Source organism: Mus pahari, chromosome 20 (assembly GCF_900095145.1).
Source record: "Mus pahari chromosome 20, PAHARI_EIJ_v1.1, whole genome shotgun sequence".
Taxonomy (NCBI): Eukaryota; Metazoa; Chordata; class Mammalia; order Rodentia; family Muridae; genus Mus; species Mus pahari.
Genome location: NC_034609.1, coordinates 35,010,440 through 35,031,303, shown reverse-complemented (window position 1 = coordinate 35,031,303; position 20,864 = coordinate 35,010,440). Strand labels below are relative to the sequence as shown.

The 20,864-nt window shown below is 44.1% G+C and overlaps 1 protein-coding gene across 2 annotated transcripts in view; it reads right to left on the bottom strand.

The window, feature by feature from the left end:
• Positions 1 to 3,190: 3,190 nt before the first annotated feature.
• Positions 3,191 to 20,864, bottom strand: part of Zfp1 (ZFP1 zinc finger protein) — a 28,535-nt gene continuing 10,861 nt past the window's right edge. The window contains exons 2-4 of one of the 2 annotated variants that reach the window (XM_021220426.2): positions 13,548 to 13,603; positions 7,589 to 7,715; positions 3,191 to 4,688 (exon numbers count right to left, since the gene is read on the bottom strand). In XM_021220426.2, the coding sequence (XP_021076085.1) occupies positions 3,622 to 4,688; positions 7,589 to 7,715; positions 13,548 to 13,562 (1,209 nt within the window). In that variant the 5' untranslated portion in view covers positions 13,563 to 13,603 and the 3' untranslated portion in view covers positions 3,191 to 3,621. The remainder of the gene's footprint in view (positions 4,689 to 7,588; positions 7,716 to 13,547; positions 13,604 to 20,864) is intronic. The other variant, XM_021220427.1, reaches the window with a different exon arrangement.

The following is a 20,864-nucleotide window of genomic DNA, read 5'->3' as shown; positions in this document are numbered from 1 at the left end:
TGTGTGTGTGTGTTGCAAGGTTAGGGCAAAAGCCACAGTGAAGCTAAGGGACTTTGGTTAGATGGTGGTAGTTTAGCCTGTGTATTTGGGACAGGTCAGATTCAGGGAGAAGGCTATGTACTCAGATGGTGTTGACATCCTCATTAGCCACTTGTAAAGGGGAAGGATGTTTTCTGCGAGAGGGTATGGCTTTTTAGTGCTCTCTGGGTTCTTCTGTATGAAGTCAGTAATACACCTTGAGGTCACTTAATAATTAAGACTGGCATCCTACTGTGTACTCAGCCTGTTTAATGTGCCTTTGAGAGAACAATGTAACAGTCCAACTTCACTGGCTTTGGACTTCAGCTTACATTCCCTTAACAACCTGTAATTTTGAGTATTCCACGCCTGTGGCCCTAGGAGGTTGAAAGCAATCCTGTAGTAAGGCCATCTACCCTAAATATCACACGCACATAGTGACTGCTCTCTAAACAATGATGTTTGTTGCCTGGGTTAGTTGGAGTCGGTGACTTGATCCCTGTGAAGTATCTCTCATTCCTTCTTATGCGATGCTTTCTGTGATGTCTATAAATACAGAGAAGAACCACTTGTTAGAGACACATATGGACAGACACGCTACAGGGACAGATTCGGTCTCCAATGACAGTCAGGGGAGGATGGAAGACACAGGATGTGAAGCAGAGAAGGCCGATCTCTTGCTCTTGGTTAAATGACAGCTCAACACCTATGTGCAGCCAAGGCCTTGCTGAGTGGTTACAGCCACCTCCGAGAGTGTAAGGCTAGAAACTGTGGTCTTCCGTGGCTCTACTGTATTCTGTCTGGGCCACCAAATGTGCCAGGAGTGACGAGTCAGAGGTGCAGGGTTCAAAAATCAAGTCAGATATAAAGGATGTCATGAAACATGCTGGGACTGGGGGTGTGGCTTTGTGAGGTGCTAGCCGTGAAAGCAGAAGGGGTGAGCTTGACGGCTGACACCCACATAAGAAGCTGGGCTCCTTCCTGTAACTCCAGAGCCGGGGCGGGGAGAGACAGATACTCAAACATATGGACGCATCTGGATCTTTATTTGAAAAAGAAAAACTGTCATACGCTCATATTGTCTCATCCGATCTGGGAGTTCCCTCCTACACACTGTGAAAACAGGTCTCATCTTTAAATGGTAAATTTTTCTAGACCAAAACTGTGCTAAAACTCGGTTAATATGAAGTCTTAGTAGTGGCACTTTTTTTTTTTTTTTTAAATCTTCAGATTGCTAGAAATGAACTTTCTGGTAAGAGAGTGTGAGTATATATTTCTTTTCTTAATTTTAAAAGATAGACTCAACTATCTTCAAAAGTAAAGATCCAAGGGGCTGGAGAGATGGCTCAGAAATTAAGAGCGCAGGTTGCTCTTCCAGAGGACCCAGAGTTCGGGTTCCTTGTACACACACTCCAGTTTCAGGGGTTCCAGTGCCCTCTTCTGGCCTCTATAGGTACTGCATGCACATGGTCCACAGACAAACGTGGGCAAAACACCCATACACACAAAATGGTTTTGTTTGTTTTGTTTTTCAAGACAGGATTTTTCTGTGTAGCCCTGGCTGTCCTGGAACTCACTCTGTAGACCAGGCTGGCCTCCAACTCAGAAATCCACCTGCCTCTGTGTCCCAAGTGCTGGGATTAAAGGTGTGCACCACCACTGCCCAGCTACATAAAATGTTAAAAATAAAATCCAGTGTGGTTTCCATTTATGATTCTGATGCATAATAAAAAAGCTCAACTTGTGATGTGAAACGGAGCTTCAAATTACCATCTTTCAGTTATGGAAAAACGTGGTTTATTTTCAAACAGGGTCTTACTATGTAGACCAGATTGTCTGCCTCTGCCTCCCAAGTGTTGGGATTAAAGGTGTGCACCGTGACATGGAGACCACTGAAGTTGAATTTATTGTGGTGGTTTGAATGAGAATGGCCCTTATAGGTTCATATGCTTGAATACTTGTCTCCAGTTGATGGAGTTGTTTGGTAAGGATGAGGCGTGTCTCTGGAGGTGAGCTTTTAACTTCCAAAAGCCCACACCACACTTAGTTAGCTTGTTCTCCTGTGCCTGGGTTTCAAGATATGAGCTCTAGGCTATGACTCCATCTCATGGCTGCCTGCAGCCATCCTCCCCACTCCCCATGATGGTCATGGACTCTAACCCTATGGAACTGTGAGCCTCAAGTCTTGTGAGCACCAAAAAAGGTGACAGCTAATGCCAAGGAAGGTTCCAAGGGCAAAATTACCTCCTTTAAAAGACACAGCAGAAACAATTTCTAAAATGGATCATGTACGTGGAAACTGAAAAAAGCAATGAAACAGTTTTTCACAGTTTTTTTTCCTTTAAAGTCTGTGAAATGTAACATTTGAGAGTGACATGGGTACCCTAACCATTTTTTTTTTTTTTTGGAAGGATAATTCGTAAATCATTAAGAGAAGACAGAAACATACAAATAGTTTTCTGGAGTGCAGATTATTTTGGAACTAGACATGCATGTGTATGTAAATGCCTCGGAGAGACAAGAGGAGCATGAGAGTCGAAGACACTCCCTGCACAGCACAACAGCCCAGGTCTGTTCTGCAGTGCACCCCAAGTCAGAGCACACTTGCCTCCTTTCCCTGCCTGTGCATGTGAATGATCATAAAGCACATTTACATAAAGAATGCTTTATAGACACTCTCCAGACCCAGAGGCAGGTTAGACTTGCAACAGTACTGCCTTCTCTTTAGTGACCAGGCAGCTCAATAGTGATGGCCACACTGACGCGGATGCGGCCAGCAGGAGAGGGAAAAGGGCTGCATGCTACCTTAAGGTCCATCACGGTTTTCCTTTGGATGCGCTGGATGAGAAAGGTACTGAGGCACACATGATGTTGAGTTTGGAAACCTTTTGCTGTGATGCAATTACCATAGGTGAGAATTTCGGATTTCCAGTAGCTATTAAACTTACATAAACAGATTTAAAACAATTTGTATTTTGTGGCATATCCTTACATAAAAATTTCTGCGTCATATTTCCTCTTAGAATTCAAGTCATTCAAGATTTTAAAAAATTCACTGAGGACTGCAGATATAGATCAGCGGTTTTAAAAAAAGAAAGAAGAATCTTGCCTGGCACAGCTAAGACCCTAGATTTGATCCCCAGAAGCACAGAAAGCCGTGAATGCTCATGAAAACAGAGCTGAGTGTGTCTATTTACAATTGATCTGGATATATACGTACTGAAATACATACATATATTTGGATATGTACTCTTTAGCTGGATAGTATAACTTTCAGTATAATCTTTTTTTAAAAAAATTATGTATATGAGTACACTGTCTCTCTCTTCAGACACACCCAAAGGTGGCATTGGATCCCATTACAGATGGTTATGAGCCATCATGTGGTTGTTGGGAGTTGAACTCAGGGGGAAGGGCTCTTAGCCGCTGAGCCATCTCTCCAGCCCTCAGTATAATATTCTTAGGTATCCTCTTTTTTTGAGATTGATTACATCTCAATAGAATTTCCCCAAGTTCCTTCAGCATCTTCATGAGGGCTTCTCCCCTCACTGGAAGAATTCTGGCCTGACAGGTTTTCTGCAGCTGTCTGCCTGAGCCTCAGGACTATGCCATGTGAACCCTCTGGTGGACGCTGAGGCGAGACTTCCTGCTGAAGGCTTTCCCACACTCCACACACTCGTAGGGTTTCTCCCCCGTGTGGATTCTCAGGTGTAGCCTAAGCGTTGACCTCTGGCTGAACGTCTTGCCACACTCTGTGCACTCGTAGGGCTTCTCCCCAGTGTGAGTTCTCCTGTGGATGATGAGCTGCGAGTTCTGGATGAATGACTTCCCGCACTCGCTGCACTCATAGCGTTTCTCCCCTGTGTGAATTTTCTGGTGTATGATGAGGTTTGATTTCTTAAAGAAGGTTTTTGCGCATTCATTACACTCGTAGGGCCGCTCTCCTGTATGAATTCTCTGGTGTGTGGTGAGTTCAAACTTCTGAGCAAATGTCTTTCCACACTCATTGCATCCATAGGGCTTCTTCTCCATGTGCGCTCTCTGGTGCACAATAAGGTTTGACTGGTGGGTAAAGGCCTTCCCACACTCGGGACATTCAAAGGGTTTCTCTCCGGTATGAATTCTCTGATGTTTGATGAGGTTGGCCTTATGGGAGAAGGTTTTCTGGCACACATCACACTCATAAGGCTTCTCGCCTGTGTGGATCCGCTTGTGACTAACGAGCAGCGACTTGAAGGAGAAGGTCTTGTCACAGTAGTTACAGACAAAAGGCTGAACCAAGCTCTTAATTTTCTGATGTTTAAAGATGGTGTCCTTATGGCTGAGAGCCCTTGCATTTCCGTTATATTCTGAGTATTCCAGTCCAGCGTGGGGTTTCTCTTGCTTCAGGTACAGAAGTGGTTCCCCAAATCCACCACACCCATCTCCTTTCTTTCTTACACAGTTTCTACTGCTAAGTAAGTCTGAACTGTACTTCAAAGTTTTTTCATATAAATCATATTTATAGGGAACTTGTCTTAATGAAACAAAGTCTGTGTTCAGATTTAATGTCTTTCCAAAAAGACTGCCTCTTTCTTCAATTGGTTGGTTCTTGATGGCTGTAAGTGACCTCGACTGCCTCTGCAGGTCTCTGGGGTCCTTCTCCACCTGGTCATCAGCCTTCCACACTTCTAGGACAAAGCACAATGAATGGCTCTTAATCTCTCTCTGTTAGAGTGGGAAATCCCTACTGCGAGCCTTCCTCATCTTTTAAGCTCTGCTGTGTTTCCTGAGGACAAAATGACTTTAAATTGGGCAGAAAAAAGCTGGGTAGTGGTGGCACACACCCAGTACTCAGGAGGCAGAGGCAGGTGGATCTCTCTGAGTTCAAGGCCAGCTTGGTCTTCACATCAACATAGTGAAACCCTGTCTGGAAAAAACTAACCAATAAAACAAAAAACTGGGCAATAAACAAACCCCAACAAACCAAGGTGAAAGCTTCCGGCTCGCGCCTATAATCTGAACACGCGGGACACCTGAGTTTAAGCCCAGTCTGGACTACACAGAGAGATCCTGCCTCAACAACTCTTTCCATCCCTGTGGTCACAATAAAAAATAAACATGAGTGTAAGATGACATAGGAAAGCTAGCAGTCTCAGGGATGGAGATTTCCCAGTACTCTCAAGGACAACAAACAGCCTGCCTAGAAACCAAGAAACTATGTAGGTGACACCGAGTGACCAGGCCCGGGGAGAACACTTCATCCTATCTGACAGTGACCCTCTCGTGTCAGTCTTCTCCGTGCATCTCCATTATTCCTCCCTTTTGAGACTGGGTTTCATTATGTAGACCAGGCTGGCCTAAAACTCCAGCAATGCTCTCTTTTACAGACATTTGTTTTAACAACTGCCCCCCAAATTACTTTTTTCCCCCAATCTATGTGGGTGTTTTGTTTGTGTGTATGTATGGCTGTGCACCGTGTGTGTGCCGAAACCCCTCTGTATATGTATGTCTGTGCACCGTGTGTGTGCTGTAAACCCCCTAAGGCTAGGAAGAAGGCAGCAGATTCCAGGAACTGAAGTTACAGACGCCTGTGAACCATGATATGAGTGCTGGGAACGGAACCCAGGTCCTCTAGAAGAGCAGCAGGTAAGTACTTTTTCTTTTTCTTCACGAATCTCTGTAACTTTGGCTGTCCTGGAACTCACTCTGTAGACCATGGAAATCTCAACCTCACAGAGATCGGCCTGCCCCTGAGATTAAAGGCATATGCCACCACTTCCCAGCTGCAAGTGAGTACACTTAACTACTGAGCCACCTCTCCAGTTCTGACTCTTAAATCTTTCTGATACAGGGTCTGCTATGGAATCCAGTCTAGGACATCGTGTATGCTAGGCAAGCGTTCTACCAACTGAACCACACCTCTTACATCAAAATAACTTAAGGCAATAACAGGCAGGCATTACGGTCCGCACCTGTAATCCCAACACAACTGTAATCCAGGCAGGTGGATCTCTACAAGTTTGAGGCTAGCACGGCCTACAGTGAGTCCAGGCCAGTCAGGGATACACAGCCAGACTCTTGTCTCCAAAAAGAAAGAAAACAGGAGGAGAGAGAGATCAGAGGACTCTACAGACTCAGGTCTCTCTCGACTTTTCCATGGGTTCTGGGGTTCAACTCAAGTCCTGATGTTTTTTTATGGCAAGGGCCTTTTATCCATTGTGCCATCTCACTAGACCCCAAATAACTAAAAACATTTCCTTTTCTCATGTGATGCTCAAGTCTCTGGAGACACCTCTCAAGTAGACAGCAAGATCTTTTGAGTTAGCTAGGCAGGGTGGTACATACCTTTAATTCCAGGACTTGGGAAAGAGACACAGGCAGATCTCTGTGATTTTGAGGCTAGCCTGGTCTACAGAGTGAGTTCCAGGCCAGCCATCACTATGTAGAGAGACTGTCTCACATACCAACAAAGATCCCCGAGTTCATGTATTAAAAATGGAAAGCCTGTGTCCTTATGACACAATTGTATGCTGGGTTTACAGCTTTTCTCACACAAGGCTGCTGAGCATGGCTGCGTTTTCATCCTTCTACTTTACCTGAGCAGATCTAAAGAGTTTGTACTCTGCCTTGGTCTAGGCCTTTAAAAGCCTTGATGTATACTAGCTATTCCTTAGGATCTTGCTGCTGTCTAAAACCATGTCATTCTTGTATTGAAAAATTTGTGCCCATTCCCACAGGTTAAATACAAGGTCATCATTCTGGTAAACTGAGAACAGAATTCTGTAACTCCCAGTACTAATGTGTTAAGCAGGCACTGATAAATCTGGAGAGATGAGTATTTAGAAGTGTACCAGGATCAGACGTACAGGTCATCCTGAGCTCTTAGTTATCTCTAAAGGTTTTTGGAATTGAAAAATAGTTCCGGGGCTGGAGACATGGCTCAGAAGTTAAGAGCACTGACTGCTCTTCCAGAAGTCCTGAGTTCAATTCCCAGCAACCACATGGTGGCTCACAGCCATCTGTAATGGGATCCAATGCCCTCTTCTGGTGTGTGTCTGAAGACAGTGACAGTGTACATACATACATACATACATACATACATACATACATACATACATACAAAGGAGGCTGGAAAGGTAGCTCTGTTAGCCAAGTGCTTAGCGACCATACCTAAAGTGCCCTGGGCTCCATCCCCAGCACCACATAAAACCAGGAATAGCAGTGCATGCCTGTGATTGCTTGAGAGGCCAATTGGGAGGATCGGGAACCCTACACTCACTTGGCTTACACACAGAGTTTGAGGCTAGGCTGGGCTAGAAGAATCCTTCCACAGCATGCATCTTTTGCCCAGCACTGGGGCAGGAGGGTTAGAGGCCAATGATCTCTGAATTCAAGACCAGCTAGGGTCACATAAGTGAGATCCTGCCTTAAAAACAAACAAAATCCTGTAAACCTCAAATGTACTCAAATTGCTCAAAGTCTCAGATATTACATCTGCATTTCTTCCTGTAGCTCCCTTGGAGAATTCCGAACTGACCATTCTAACTACAATGTCTACAACTCCTATCATCCCCAAGGCCGTCCTTACCCACTGAAAGTAAGTTGCTGTAGTTCTCCAGCATTACATCCATGTACAGAACCCGCTGTGAGGCATCCAGCTGCTCCCACTCCTCCTGGGTGAAGTCCACAGTTACATCAGTGAATGAAACGGATCCCTGCAATGACACATTTCCTTCTAAAGTGATTAGCTTTGGAAGATGTTTGTCACAGCTCTCAACAGTGAGGACGTTACTCAGGACAGGTGTGGTGGTACACGCCTTGAACCCCAGCACTTGGGAGGTAGAGGCAGGGGGATCTATCTGAGTTTGAGGCTAGCCTGGTCTACAGGGATCAATAAAAGCTAGAAAGGGACAAATCCACACTGATGCAGAGGCCTACATCAAATGGCAAAGGAAAATGTGGTGACCCCAAACCATAGTTATTTTGTTACTACGTCATAACTGTAATTTTGCTACTGTTATAAAATCTAAGTATCTCGTATGTGACCCACAAAAGGGTTTGAGAACCATAGGCTGAGAATCACTGCCATAAAATGACCCAGTCTTAAAAAAAAAAAAAATTTTTCGAGACAGGAATAAAACAGTAACTCAAAAAAGGAGAGCCGAGGGAANCCACAAAAGGGTTTGAGAACCATAGGCTGAGAATCACTGCCAGGAAATGACAAAACAACAAAAAAAAAAAAAAAAAAAAAAAAGGAAAAGGCAGCAATAAAACAGTAACTCAAAAAAGGAGAGCCGAGGGAAGTGTCCAGGAAGAGTTTACAAAATAGCAGTAAGTCTAATGCCACCAGACTGTTCTAGTGTGGGTTGGGAGGAATTTGAGAGCAGGCATTTTAAGGCCTAGCATCAAGATCCTCACTGCCACTGCACCAGGTTTTAACTCAGCCTACGTGCAGATTCTTACATGCACTCACTCTGGTCTGTCCTGGACATGTGCTAACTAAGGACATTTCTCTCCCCCTTCCACACCGAGATGCCTTGGATCAGGTGAGGATACTCCATCCGAGAGCTGGCAGTCCATCGGTAGAACCAGAAGCAGAAGATACAGAGCATCTGCTCCATCAGTCAGTGCTGTCAAACACTGAGCCCTGGATGCACACTTTGACCCAGCCCGACACACCAGCAGCCTTGAGCCCTGTGCTTCCTATCCTGCTCATGACCTTGCCGTGACTTTCCACATGAGGGTTCTGTGAGCTTTTGGGAAAGCTGCAACTAGACTATGAACCACGGCTCAGGTTAAGTAGTGCTAAGGAGCACCACACTACTGTCTGCCAGAAAGACTACCCCTTATACCTCCACCAGCTGAAGTAACCTGAACACAAAGGCCAATGAGATGGTTACCTGGGTAAAGGGGCTTACTGTCAAGCCTGAAGACTGAGTTCCTTACCATGTGGTGGAGAAAACTGACTCTTGAAAGTTGTCCTCCGACCTCCATGAGTACACTATGACACACATCCCCTAAGCCCCCAACCATGCGCACAAAAATTTTAAATGTAAAAATTTAAAATGTAACTTAAGAAAAACCCAACTCCCCAAGAAGGGCTCAACTGAGCTGGCATCGAAAGGAGCAGGGAGCTGGGAGCTCACCACTTAACCCAGGAGTGTACAAGTGCTCACACTACATTTCTTTTCTGGGGTGGGGGTGGAGGTACTAGCGATCAAGCCCAAGGCCTCAAGGATACAAGGCAAGTACACCATTAGCAGAGCTATATCCCCCCCTAGTACTTTACTGTGTACACTGTTATTACACAAGGTGTAAGGAAAGAGGGCTGGCAGCATGACTTGGTGGTAATCCAGTCATCAATGTTGACAACCTGGGTTCAATCCCTGGACCCCACGTGATGGAAGAACCCACTCCTGAAAGCCAAAACTCGGATGCTGTAGCACACACAAAAAGGGTTTTAAGACTGTCTCCTTATGTAGCACTATCTGGAGCTGAATTTACAGAGCTGCTGAGTTAAGGGTGTGGACACCATGCCCCTCACAACATTAAGGAGAGTTTTATGCTCTAATAAATCCAAAAGATGTCATTTGCTATGGTGGTGCACACCTGTAATCCCAGAACTTGGGAAGCTGAGGTAGGAGTACCATGGTTTCGAGGCAAGCCCCTATACAGCAGGATTCTCTCCCCCTCACCCCACAAAAAACCTAAACAAACCCAGCCAAGTGGTGGTGCACACCCTTAATCCCAGCACTCGAGAGGCAGAGGAAGGAGGACCTTGAGTTCGAGGCTAGCCTGGTCTACGAGAGTAGAGTTCCATGATAGCCAGCGCTACATCGAGAAAACCCTGTCTAGAAAAAAATCCCAAAAAAACAAAACCAAAGTTAACCCACTGAGTAATCAAAAGACAACAAAAACCCCAAAAGTCGGGCGTGGTGGCGCATGCCTTTAATCCCAGCACTTGGGAGGCAGAGGCAGGTGAATTTCTGAGTTCGAGGCCAGCCTGGTCTACAACGTGAGTTCCAGGACAGACAGGGCTACACAGAGAAACCCTGTCTCGAAAAAATCCAAAAACCAACAACAAAAAACCCAAAACACAGTACAAACTAAGAACATCTTTGAAAAACGCTTATCTTACAGAGCTGCAGAGATGGTTCAGTGGTTAAGAGCACTGGGTACTCTTTCACAGGACCCTGGCTTGATTCTCAGAACCCACTTGGCAGCTGACCACTGTAACCGCAGTCCCAGGGAATCAGATACCCTCTCTTCTGGGCTCCAAGGGCACCAGGCACATGTGTGGTGCACAGACACATGGCAATGCAATATTCTGAGAATATCTTACATTCTAAGAGACTGGAACTTATTTTTTGCGGGACTTCACAATTTAAGACTGCCAGCATTACTGTACCCTCAAATTTTATTTAACCTGCCTTTAAGAGAACAATGTAATAACCAACCTTAGATGCCTTCGGTATACTAAGTCATCACCTTTTACAGCCTGAGCTAATGCATAGCTCTAATCTTCTGTATTTTCAATGTCTCTGACCCAGGGCAATGTGTGTATGCCATCTGCTGAAAGCAGCAAATACTTCCTAAAATCCACCATAATGTTAAATAATAATAATCTCTAGTTAATGTGTTATCTGTCAGCTGGAGTCTGCTGAATTCAGGGACTGAATCCCTTGTAAAACTTAGATTTCAGTACAGTACCCACTGCCACATGGCGCTTTCTGGGCTGCCTAACAAAGACAGAGTAAACCCTTTGTTAGGGACAGACACCACTCCCACACATAAGACATATACTGCACATACAGACCCTACTTACACAACACAGGGACAGACAGACAATATTCCCACGGCAGTCTTCAGGCAGGCAGACAGAATCCCCACCTGCACTCTTGTTACATAACTCCAAGGGGACCTGCTTTTTTTTTTTTTTTTTTTTTTAGTGTGACATCAATGCATTACTGGTAACTCAGTTAATCACGAATGCCCTTCATTAATCCTCTTAAGATGCAAAATGGTGAGAGGGGCACCAGCACATTTGATAAGCTTTGTTGTTGCCCCTTTCCTTGTGCCAGGCCTTAGGGTTGGGGATGTTGCTGCTCAGTTGGATGAATTAAATGCAAGTTGACCAGGCCTGAGTCTAATCAGGCCCCCCAGCAGCAGCAGCAGGTGGCAGCACCGAGTCACCGCAGCCAAGGTGACTGTAGTTATAATGGGAAGCATAGACAAAGCAGCGTCCATAATGGTCTAATCTGCTGTGGTGGTCAGGAAAGGTGAATTTTATAATGGCACGACTCTCATGGACCGTTGGTGCTGGCTAATCAACCATGGTACTTTCGGCATGAAATGGTAAGAAGCCTACTGCATTTTTTTCTTTTTTAAGCAGCTGTACAAATGGAAAATCTCTCTTTTTTTTTTTTTTTTTTTTTTTTTTTGTTTTTCTGAGACAGGGTTTCGCTGTATAGCTCTGGCTGTCCTGAAACTCACTTTGTAGACCAGGCTGGCCTCGAACTCAGAAATCCACCTGCCTCTGCCCCCTCCCGAGTGCTGGGACTTAAAGGCATGCGCCACCACGCCTGGCTATGGAAAATCTCTTAACAAATGAAAGGCTACACTGGTTCATGGCAAAAGGGGCTCTAAGCCTGTGAACTGATTTCCATACTTGAGCCAGTTTGCAGACCCAGAAGACCATAGATGAAGGACCTTAATAAAATGCCTAAAAATGTTACTCTTAGCCTTTCTCCAGTCGTTCCCCAGGGGGACTTAAGCCTTTTACAAGGGGAACTGTACAGTGGGGGAAAGGAAGCAATCAGATTATCTGGGTCTCTTGGTGGATACTGATTCTTGATGATTCCGGGAACTCCCCAAAATACTGTTGTCCTCCAATTAAAGTAGGAGCTTATGGAGGTCAGATGATTCACGGAGATATGGTACAATTACCTGGGGTGACCAGCCAGTGACTGGGTGACAGACTGACTACACTGAACCCCTTCCTCTGTGAAAAGGACAATGCTTTGAAATGGATACTTACTGTGGTTATAGATGTACCCTTCCCTGCACAGAAGGTTTTTGCCAAGAGACCATCTGTGGACTTAGAGTGCCTTATCCACCATCGTGGTATTCCACACAGTATTGTCTCTAAGGAACTCACTTCACAGCCAGAGAAGCCAGACAATGGGCCCATGTTTTGGAATCCACTGATCTTACCACATTCCCCACCATCCTGAAGCAGCTGGCCTGATAGAAAGATGGAATGGCCTTTGAAGACACAGTTATAGTGCCAATTTTAGGTGGCAGCAGCATGGAGGGCTAGGGCAGGGTTCTCCTGAAGACAGTATATGCTTTGAATCAGTGTCCAATATATGCTATGTTTTTTCCCAAAGCCAAGATCCATAGATCCAGGAATCAAGGAGTGGAAAATGGAATAGTTCCACTTACTGTCACCCCTAGTGACCCACTAGGAATTTCTTTGCTTCCTGTTCCTATGACCTTAAGTTCTGCTGGTGTAGAAGTTTTGGTTCCGGTTGGGGGAAATGCTCTAGCAATGAGACACAACAACTGAAGTGCAGACTTCCTCCTTAAGGCTTCCGATGCCCCGAAGCCAGCAGACTATGTTCCTCCACAGTGGAGGTAAGAAAGATTCTACCTGGAGTGGAGGAGATCCTTTAGGGCCTTTCTTGTTGCTATCGTGTCCTGTGATGAAAGTCAGTGGGAAACTACCCCAACCTAAGGCAGGCAGGATGACAAAGGGAACATTCCCCTCAGGAATGAAGGCTTGAGTCACTCCTCCAGGAAGAGCAGCGCCAAGGCCTGCTTGCTGAGAGTGGAGGAAACACAACCGAATGGTGAAGGAAAGTAGTGCTAAATACCAGCTAAGGCCACGCGACCAGTTACAGAAGAGATTTTGATTGACTTGAGTGTTTCTGCCATATTTTGTTAATGTATTTTTGTTTTTTTCCTTATTTTCTTTATTATGTAATGTAATGTAATGTAACATCAATTATCAGTGATTATCTAAAGTAGAGATACTAAAATAATGTCCCTCAAGAGACTCTGCCCCCAGGGCTGGTGAGATGGCTCAGAGGTTAAAAGCACTGACTGCTCCTTCCAGAGGTCCCGAGTTCAATTCCCAGCAACCACATGGTGGCTCACAACCGTCTGTAATGGCATCTGACGCCCTCTTCTGGGGTGTCTGGACACAGCTACAGTGACTCACATACATAAATAAACCTTAAAAAGAGAGAGAGACTCTGCTGCCCGTAAAACAGGAAGTGCTCCCCATGAAATGTCGGGGACAGTGGGGTTCTCACCGACCGTGGAGTTAGATTTCTAGAAAGCTTGAACAATCCTCTTGTCTCTGTCCTTCATAGCACTGGTGTGGGGCAACTATGATCCACATTAAGGTACAGCAAGGGCTTTCATCCACTGAGCCGGCTTTTTAGCCCTGATCTAACTCATTATGCTTTCTAGTTCATTTTCTATAAATATAACATTCCAAGAGTGAAATGAAAAACCAAATGAGTACTATGCAGATAACTCACCTGGGACCCCATCATTTTCTGGGTTGGGGTGAAGGCACAGAAGCACAAAGGCACAGCTGGAAGAAAAGAAAAGGAACCTTGTTACAGATCTAACCTGCTTGATACCCGGAATGGTCTGTCTGACTACTACACACCCCTGAGTAATACCACCCCCTCTTCAGAAAAAGCATGCTGACAATACCACACATGATGAGACACACAAAAGGGCAGGAATAAGACATCCCATCTGCCAGGTGGCAGTGGTACACGCTGAGGAGGCCAAGGCAGGCAGATCTTTGTGAGTTCGATTGAGGCCAGCCTGGTCTACAGAGTGAGTTCCAGGACAGCCAGGGCTACACAGAGAAACCCTGTCTCAGAAAACAAAACAAAATAAAACCCAGCTTATCAAGAGAAAAAGACAGAACCCAGAACCCCCAACTCCTGAGGCTGCTCTCAGTAATTTAAAGCAACTAAGACCCCCACACTAGTCTTGAATGGCAAATATGGATGAATAAGGAACTTCGGCAAAGATGGAAATTACAAGAAAAAAGGATAAAGCTGGGCGTGGTGGCGCACACCATTGATCCAAGCACTCAGAAGGCAGAAGCAGGCAGATTTCTGAGTTCGAGGCCAGCCTGGTCTACAGAGTGAGTTCCAGGACAACCAGGGCTACACAGAGAAACCTTGTCTCCAAAAAAAAAAAAAAAAAAAAAAAGGATAAATGTTAAGGGTTTGGAGTACAGCTGTCAAGGTCTGGCTATGAGGTGACCCCTGAAAGTCTCAGGAATCAAAGACTTAGCCCTCAGATCCTCCCCCAACCCCCTCCCACATTCAATCACTGACTGAATCAGGATTCTTCATTTATAGATTAATTCCCAATGGACTTTTATGGTAGCCTTAGTGGAAAATAGGAGGTGGGACATAGAGGAAGCAGGTTGCCAAGGCATGATCTAGGAGATAAACGTGGTCTCCAGCACTTCCTCCTTCCTGCTTCCAGGATGTGAGAGGAGATAAGCAGACTCTAACACACTGTGATGTTCAACTGTGTCCCACTGTGATGTTCAATGTCACCTTAGATTTAAAAAGATGGGATCAAGGGGCCATTTACTGAAACCAGGAGCCACAATACATCCTCTTTTGACCTGTTTTCTCAGGCATTTGCCACTAACTGAACCAAAGTATTCTTAGCATGCTGAAGGTCTTGATCAGATCGTTAAAACAGCTCCCAGCAAGGAATTAAGTAACAATGAGATTATCTATGCAATTGAGAGAGTTACTGCTCCGTTTATTTACTTTTTGAGATAGGATCTCATCATCTAGCCTAGGCTAACCTCAAATTTGTCATCTTCCTGCCTCAGGCTATCAAGTGCTAGGGTGGAAGGAATGGATACAATACCTGGTGCTAAGCATTTCAGTTAATGTCCTTATTAGCTCATTCCCACCCCAGTTCCCACCCTAACTTTGCATCTAACTCAAAGCAATGAGGTGAGAGCAGAAACCAATCTCAAACAGGAAACCCGGAGACATGCAACAGAGCCAAAGCTGCTCCGAAGAAAAATCAGTCACACCAAAAAACTAACCAAACTGGCCCTTAAGGGAAAGCAGCTGGGTGTGGTGGTGGGGTAGTAATTGACAGGCTATGGTAGGATCACAAGTTCCAGGCCAGCCTGGCTACGTCAAGACCTTGGCCAACCAAACAAAAATCTAAAATGAAGCAAGGAAGACAGAAATTACCAATATCTAGAATGATCCAGGACACATTATTATAGTTGCTTGTCTTAGTCAGGGTTTCTATTCCTGCACGAAGCATCATGACCAAGAAGCAAGTTGGGGAGGAAAGGGTTTATTCAGCTTACACTTCCACATCGCTGTTGATCACCAAAGGAAGTCAGGACTGGAACTCACACATGGGACGAAGCAGGAGCTGATGCAGAGGCCATGGAGAGATGTTACTTACTGGCTTGCTTCCTCTGGACTATCAGCCCAGAGATGGCACCACCCACAAGGGGCCCTCCCCCATTGATCACTAATTGAGAAAACTCCCCACAGCTGGATCTCATGGACGCACTTTCCCAACTGAAGCTCCTTTCTCTGTGATAACTCCAGCCTGTGTCTAGTTGACATACAAAACCTGTCAGTACATTGCTGCAGGTATTATTTTCTACCCCTTGGGTAACTAGAGAGGTGCCGTAAGAACATTCACTGCTCTTCCAGAGGACCATGGTTCAATTCCCAGCATCCACATGGCAAATCACAACTGTCGGTAACTCCAGTTCCAGAAGATCCCTCAGGCACCAGGCAGTGATGCTCAGACATACACGCACACAAAACACCCATCACATAAACTTTTTTTAATGATAAAAAAAATGGAGGGGTGAAGACACTCAAGGATTAAGAGCATTTCCTGCTCCTCCAGAGGACTGGAGTTCAGTTCCTATCACCCACACCAGACATTCACAACCACCACAGTACCAGTTTCAGGGGTCATGATGCCCTTTTTCGGCCTCTGCAGGCACCAGCGCACATGGAGCATACATACAAGGCAAACTCATATATAGATGAAAACAACAAAGGTGAGTATTAAATAAGGACATGGGCTTCCCAACCACAGGCCACACCAGGTCTGTAAGGAAGACAAGTCCCTCCTGGACCAGAAGTCACACATCCCACCAGAATTCCTGCCCCTGACTCGGGCAGAGACCTCCTGTTCAACAAGAGACCAAGCCAGCCACCAGAAGTTCCAGTGCTCAACCTGGGTAGAGACTCCCTGTTCAATCACAGGTCACACAGGTCAGAAGATCAGAGAGGAGACAGAATCCAAAAAATTCCAACACGGCTGAAGCACAAGAAAAAGACCTTAAAACCAACTTTATGAAGATGACAGAGGTCTTAAAGAGGAAATGAGTCAATCCAGTAAAGAAAGCCAGGAAAAACAAGCAGTTAAAAAGTGTTCAAGACCTGAAAACAGCGATAGAAGCAACAAAGAAAACACAAACAGAGGGAACGCTGGAAACAAAGTCTATGTAAGTGAACATGGACTACAGATGCAAGCATCACCAACAGAATATAAGAGACAGAAGAGAGAATCTCAGGCACTAAAGATACAATAGGAGAAACAGATACATCGGTCAAAGAAAATGTTAAATCTAAAAAATTCCTAAAACAAAACATTCAGGAAATCTAGGACACTATAAAAAGACCAAGCCTAAGAATAATAGGAATAGAGGAAAGAGAAGAAACCAAGAGCAAAGGCCCAGAAAATATTTTCAACAAAATCATAGCAAATTTGCCTCCTATAAAGATACAAGAAGCATACAGAACACCAAATAGATGGACCAGAAAAGAAAGTCACGTAATAATCAAAACACTAAACATACAAAGAAAGCATATTAAGAACTGCAAGGGGAAAAGATAAAGTAACATATAAAATAAAGGCAGACCTATTAGAATTATACCCACTTCTTCTCAATTCAGACTCTAAATGCCAGAAGGGCCTGGACAGGTGTCCTGCATACTCTAAGAGACCAGTTGCTAGCCCTGGCTACTATACCCAACAAAACTTTCAACTACCATAAATGGAGAAAACATTTCATGATAAAGTCAAATTTAAACAACACCTATCTACAAATCCAACCCTACTTGGGATAGTAGAAAGAAAACTCCAACCCAAGGAACTGAACTATATCCATGATAATCTACACTAGCAAAAGCACAAGAAGGGAAGCACACACGTCTCTACTACCACCACCACTAACCAAGTAACAGAAATGAACAATCACTGGTCAGTGATATCCCCAACCCCCAATAAAAAGACACAGACTAACAGAATGGATGCAAAAACATGATCCCTCCTGCTGCTGCATACAAGAAACACACCTCAAAATCAAGCAGAGACCTCAGAGTAAAGGGTTAGAAAAAGACTTTCCTCTAACAATTGAACCCAAGAAGTGAGCTGGTGTAGCCATTATAATATCTAACAAAATAGAATTCCACCCAAAACTAATCAAAAAGACGAGGAAGGACACTACATACTCAAAGCAAAAAAATCCACCAAAATGGCATGCCAATTCTTCTTCTTTTTTTTTTTTAATGGTTTTTCGAGACAGTGTTTCTCTGTGTAGCCTTGGCTGTCCTGGAACTCACTCGGTAGACCAGGCTGGCCTCGAACTCAGAAATCCGCCTGCCTCTGCCTCCCGAGTGCTGGGATTAAAGGCGTGCGCCACCATGCCCTGCTGGCATGCCAATTCTTAACATTTATGCCCCAAACACAAAGGTGGAGGTGAGCAGGTCTCTGCTGGGAAAGGCACATGACTGTAATGCAGGCTGCTCTCCTTACGGCAAGGCCTAAGAAGTTAGGTCCTCACATGGCAAGGACCTGGCGGGGATATTCATGCAGCATCTTGTGTTCTTTCCTGAGGGAACACTTGGTTCACCTTTGCCTTGTGTTTGCATTCCTGGCTTTGCTAGTGAAGTCTTTACCTTCTATGACAGATGTTTCCCCAGAATCAGAAAAAGGAAGCTTGTACTGTGATTCATTCTTGTTTGTCTCTGAGTATCATGGGAGTGGAACAGATCTCTACTCCTTTGATTGTTAATGATGGTGATGTGGTTGAGTCAACACAAGACCCTGGTCTGGGTACATCAGCTAAAGTTCAGATGTTTTCTTCTGATGAGAACTTAGTTCTGACAGCAATCTGCCCACCAATTTGTCCAAGCTCGATGATTATTAAAAGGTGAAAAAGGTCTTACTGGAGCATTGGTTCCAAGACTTAATAGGAATGTTCAGAGGTGAGCCAAGCAAGGACCAGGAACTGATTCAGGTTACTAATCTGCTGAAAGCCTTGAGCATTAGAAGAATTATAGCTCCTGATTAGGATATGGGAAGATGTTTGGTGCCAATAATTAAATCGGAATTTCCTGGGTATGTAGTTTATCATCTCTCTATACTGTAACTAAAATTACTACCAACCATGGTCACTTGGTTAGTTCCACTGAACTGGGTTAGATAGTAACTGCTTGCTGAAGCATGTTTCTTCTTTCTTGGTACAGTTTATGGGTTAGCAGGAAACTGTGGAGACTGAGGAGGAGGAGGAAGGGGAAAGTACAGTGTGCACATTATTGTTACACAGAGCAAGTTCTTCAAAGAGATGTGAGAAAATGAGAAAATGGATGTTAATAAGTAAAGGTGGCATGAGGTGTCTTAGTGCCAGGGTGTGTGAGCTGCACTTGTTGGTCCAGGTCTTCCTGTTCTCATTCCACACATCCTCCTTCAGGTTCTGAACCCCACTGGGCTGGACCATGGTACAGTGGTATCAACATTTTTTTTTTTTTTAAGATTTATTTATTTATTATATGTAAGTACACTGTAGCTGTCTTCAGACACTCCAGAAGAGGGCATCAGATCTTGTTACGGGTGGTTGTGAGCCACCATGTGGTTGCTGGGATTTGAACTTTGGACCTTCGGAAGAGCAGTCGGGTGCTCTTACCCACTGAGCCATCTCACCAGCCCGGCATCAACATTTGTAGTAGAGCCGGGCGTGGTGGCGCACACCTTTGATCCCAGCACTCGGAGGCAGAGGCAGGCAGTTCAACGTCAGCCTGGTCTACGTGAGTTCCAGGACAGCCAGGGTTACACAGAGAAACCCTGTCTCAAAAAACAAAAACAAACAAAACCAACCAACCAAACAAAAAGAACCAATACTAAAGTTTAAATCACACGCTGACCCTCACACACGGAGGAAAGGCTTCAATATCCCATTCTCACCAAAGGACAGGTCACCCAGACAAAAACTAAACAGAAACACTAGAGCTAACAGATGTTATAAACCTAATAGATATCTACAGAACATTCCATCCAAACACAAAAAAATATACCTTCTTAACACCTCCTGGAGCTTTCTCCAGAACTGATCACAGACTCTCACAAAGCAAGTCTCAACAGATACAAGAAAATTAAAATAACTGAGTGTGGGGCTGGTGAGATGGCTCAGTGGCTAAGAGCACCTGACTGCTCTTCCAAAGGTCCGGAGTTCAAATCCCAGCAACCACATGGTGGCGCATAACCATCTGTAACAAGAGCTGACGCCCTCTTCTGGAATGTCTGAAGACTGCTACAGTGTACTCACACATAATAAATAAATAAATCTTTAAAAAAAAAAAAACAAAAAACTGAGTGCATCCTATCAGGCCACCACAGATTACAGTGGGCTTTCAACATTAACAGAAACAACAGGAAATCTACAAACTCATGGACACTGAACAGCTCTCTACTGAATGACTACTGGGTCAAGGCAGAAAGAAAGAAAGAGATTAAGGACTTCTTAGAATTCAATGAAAATGATTGCACAACATATCTAATCTTATTGGACACAATGAAACCAGTGCTAAGAGGAAAGTTCATAACACTAAGTGCCTTCATAAAGAAATTAGTGGTATCTCATACAGGAGAGTTAACCATAGACAGCAGGAAATAATTAAACTGAGGTCTGAAATCAATGAAATAGAAACAAAGAAAATACAAAGATTCAATGAAATAAAGAGTTGGTTGGTTCTTTGAGAATATCAAAAAGAGGGACAAATCCTTATCCAAACTAATTAAAAGGAATAGCAGATTATCCAAATTAAAAAATCAGAAATGAAAAGGTAGACATAACAACTGACAGTGAGGAAATCCAAAGAATCATTAGGTCATACTTTAAAAACCTGTACTCCACAAAGTTGGAAAATCTTTAAGAAATAATTTTCTTGATACCACCTACCAAAGTTAAATCAAGGTCAGATAAACAACTTAAGTAGATCCATCACTCCTAAGTAAACAGAAGCAGTCATTACACAGCTCCCAACCAAAAGAAGCCCAGGGCTAGATGATTTTAGCAAATTCTACCAGACTTTCAAAGAAGAGTTAACAGCAATATGCCTTAAATTATTCCACAAAATAGAAACAGAAGGAATACTGCTAAATTCATTTTATGAGGCCAGTCACCCTGATACCTAAACCACACAAAGATTCACCAAAGAAACAGACCACTTTCCCTTATGAACATAGATGGAAGGGAAAAAACCCTCAACAAAATACTTGCAAACTGAATCCAAAAACACATCAAAAAGGTTATCCACCATGATCAAGTAGGCTTTATCCTAGAGATGCAGGAATATGAAAATCAGTCTATATAATCTACCATATAAACGAACAAACAAACAAACAAAGATCATTTCATTAGATCCCAAGAAAGTCTTAGAGAAAATTCAACACCCCTTCATGATGAGTCTTGGAGGGACTGGGGATACAAGGGACATTCCTAAATATAATAAAGGCATTTTTTTTTTTTTTTTTTTTTT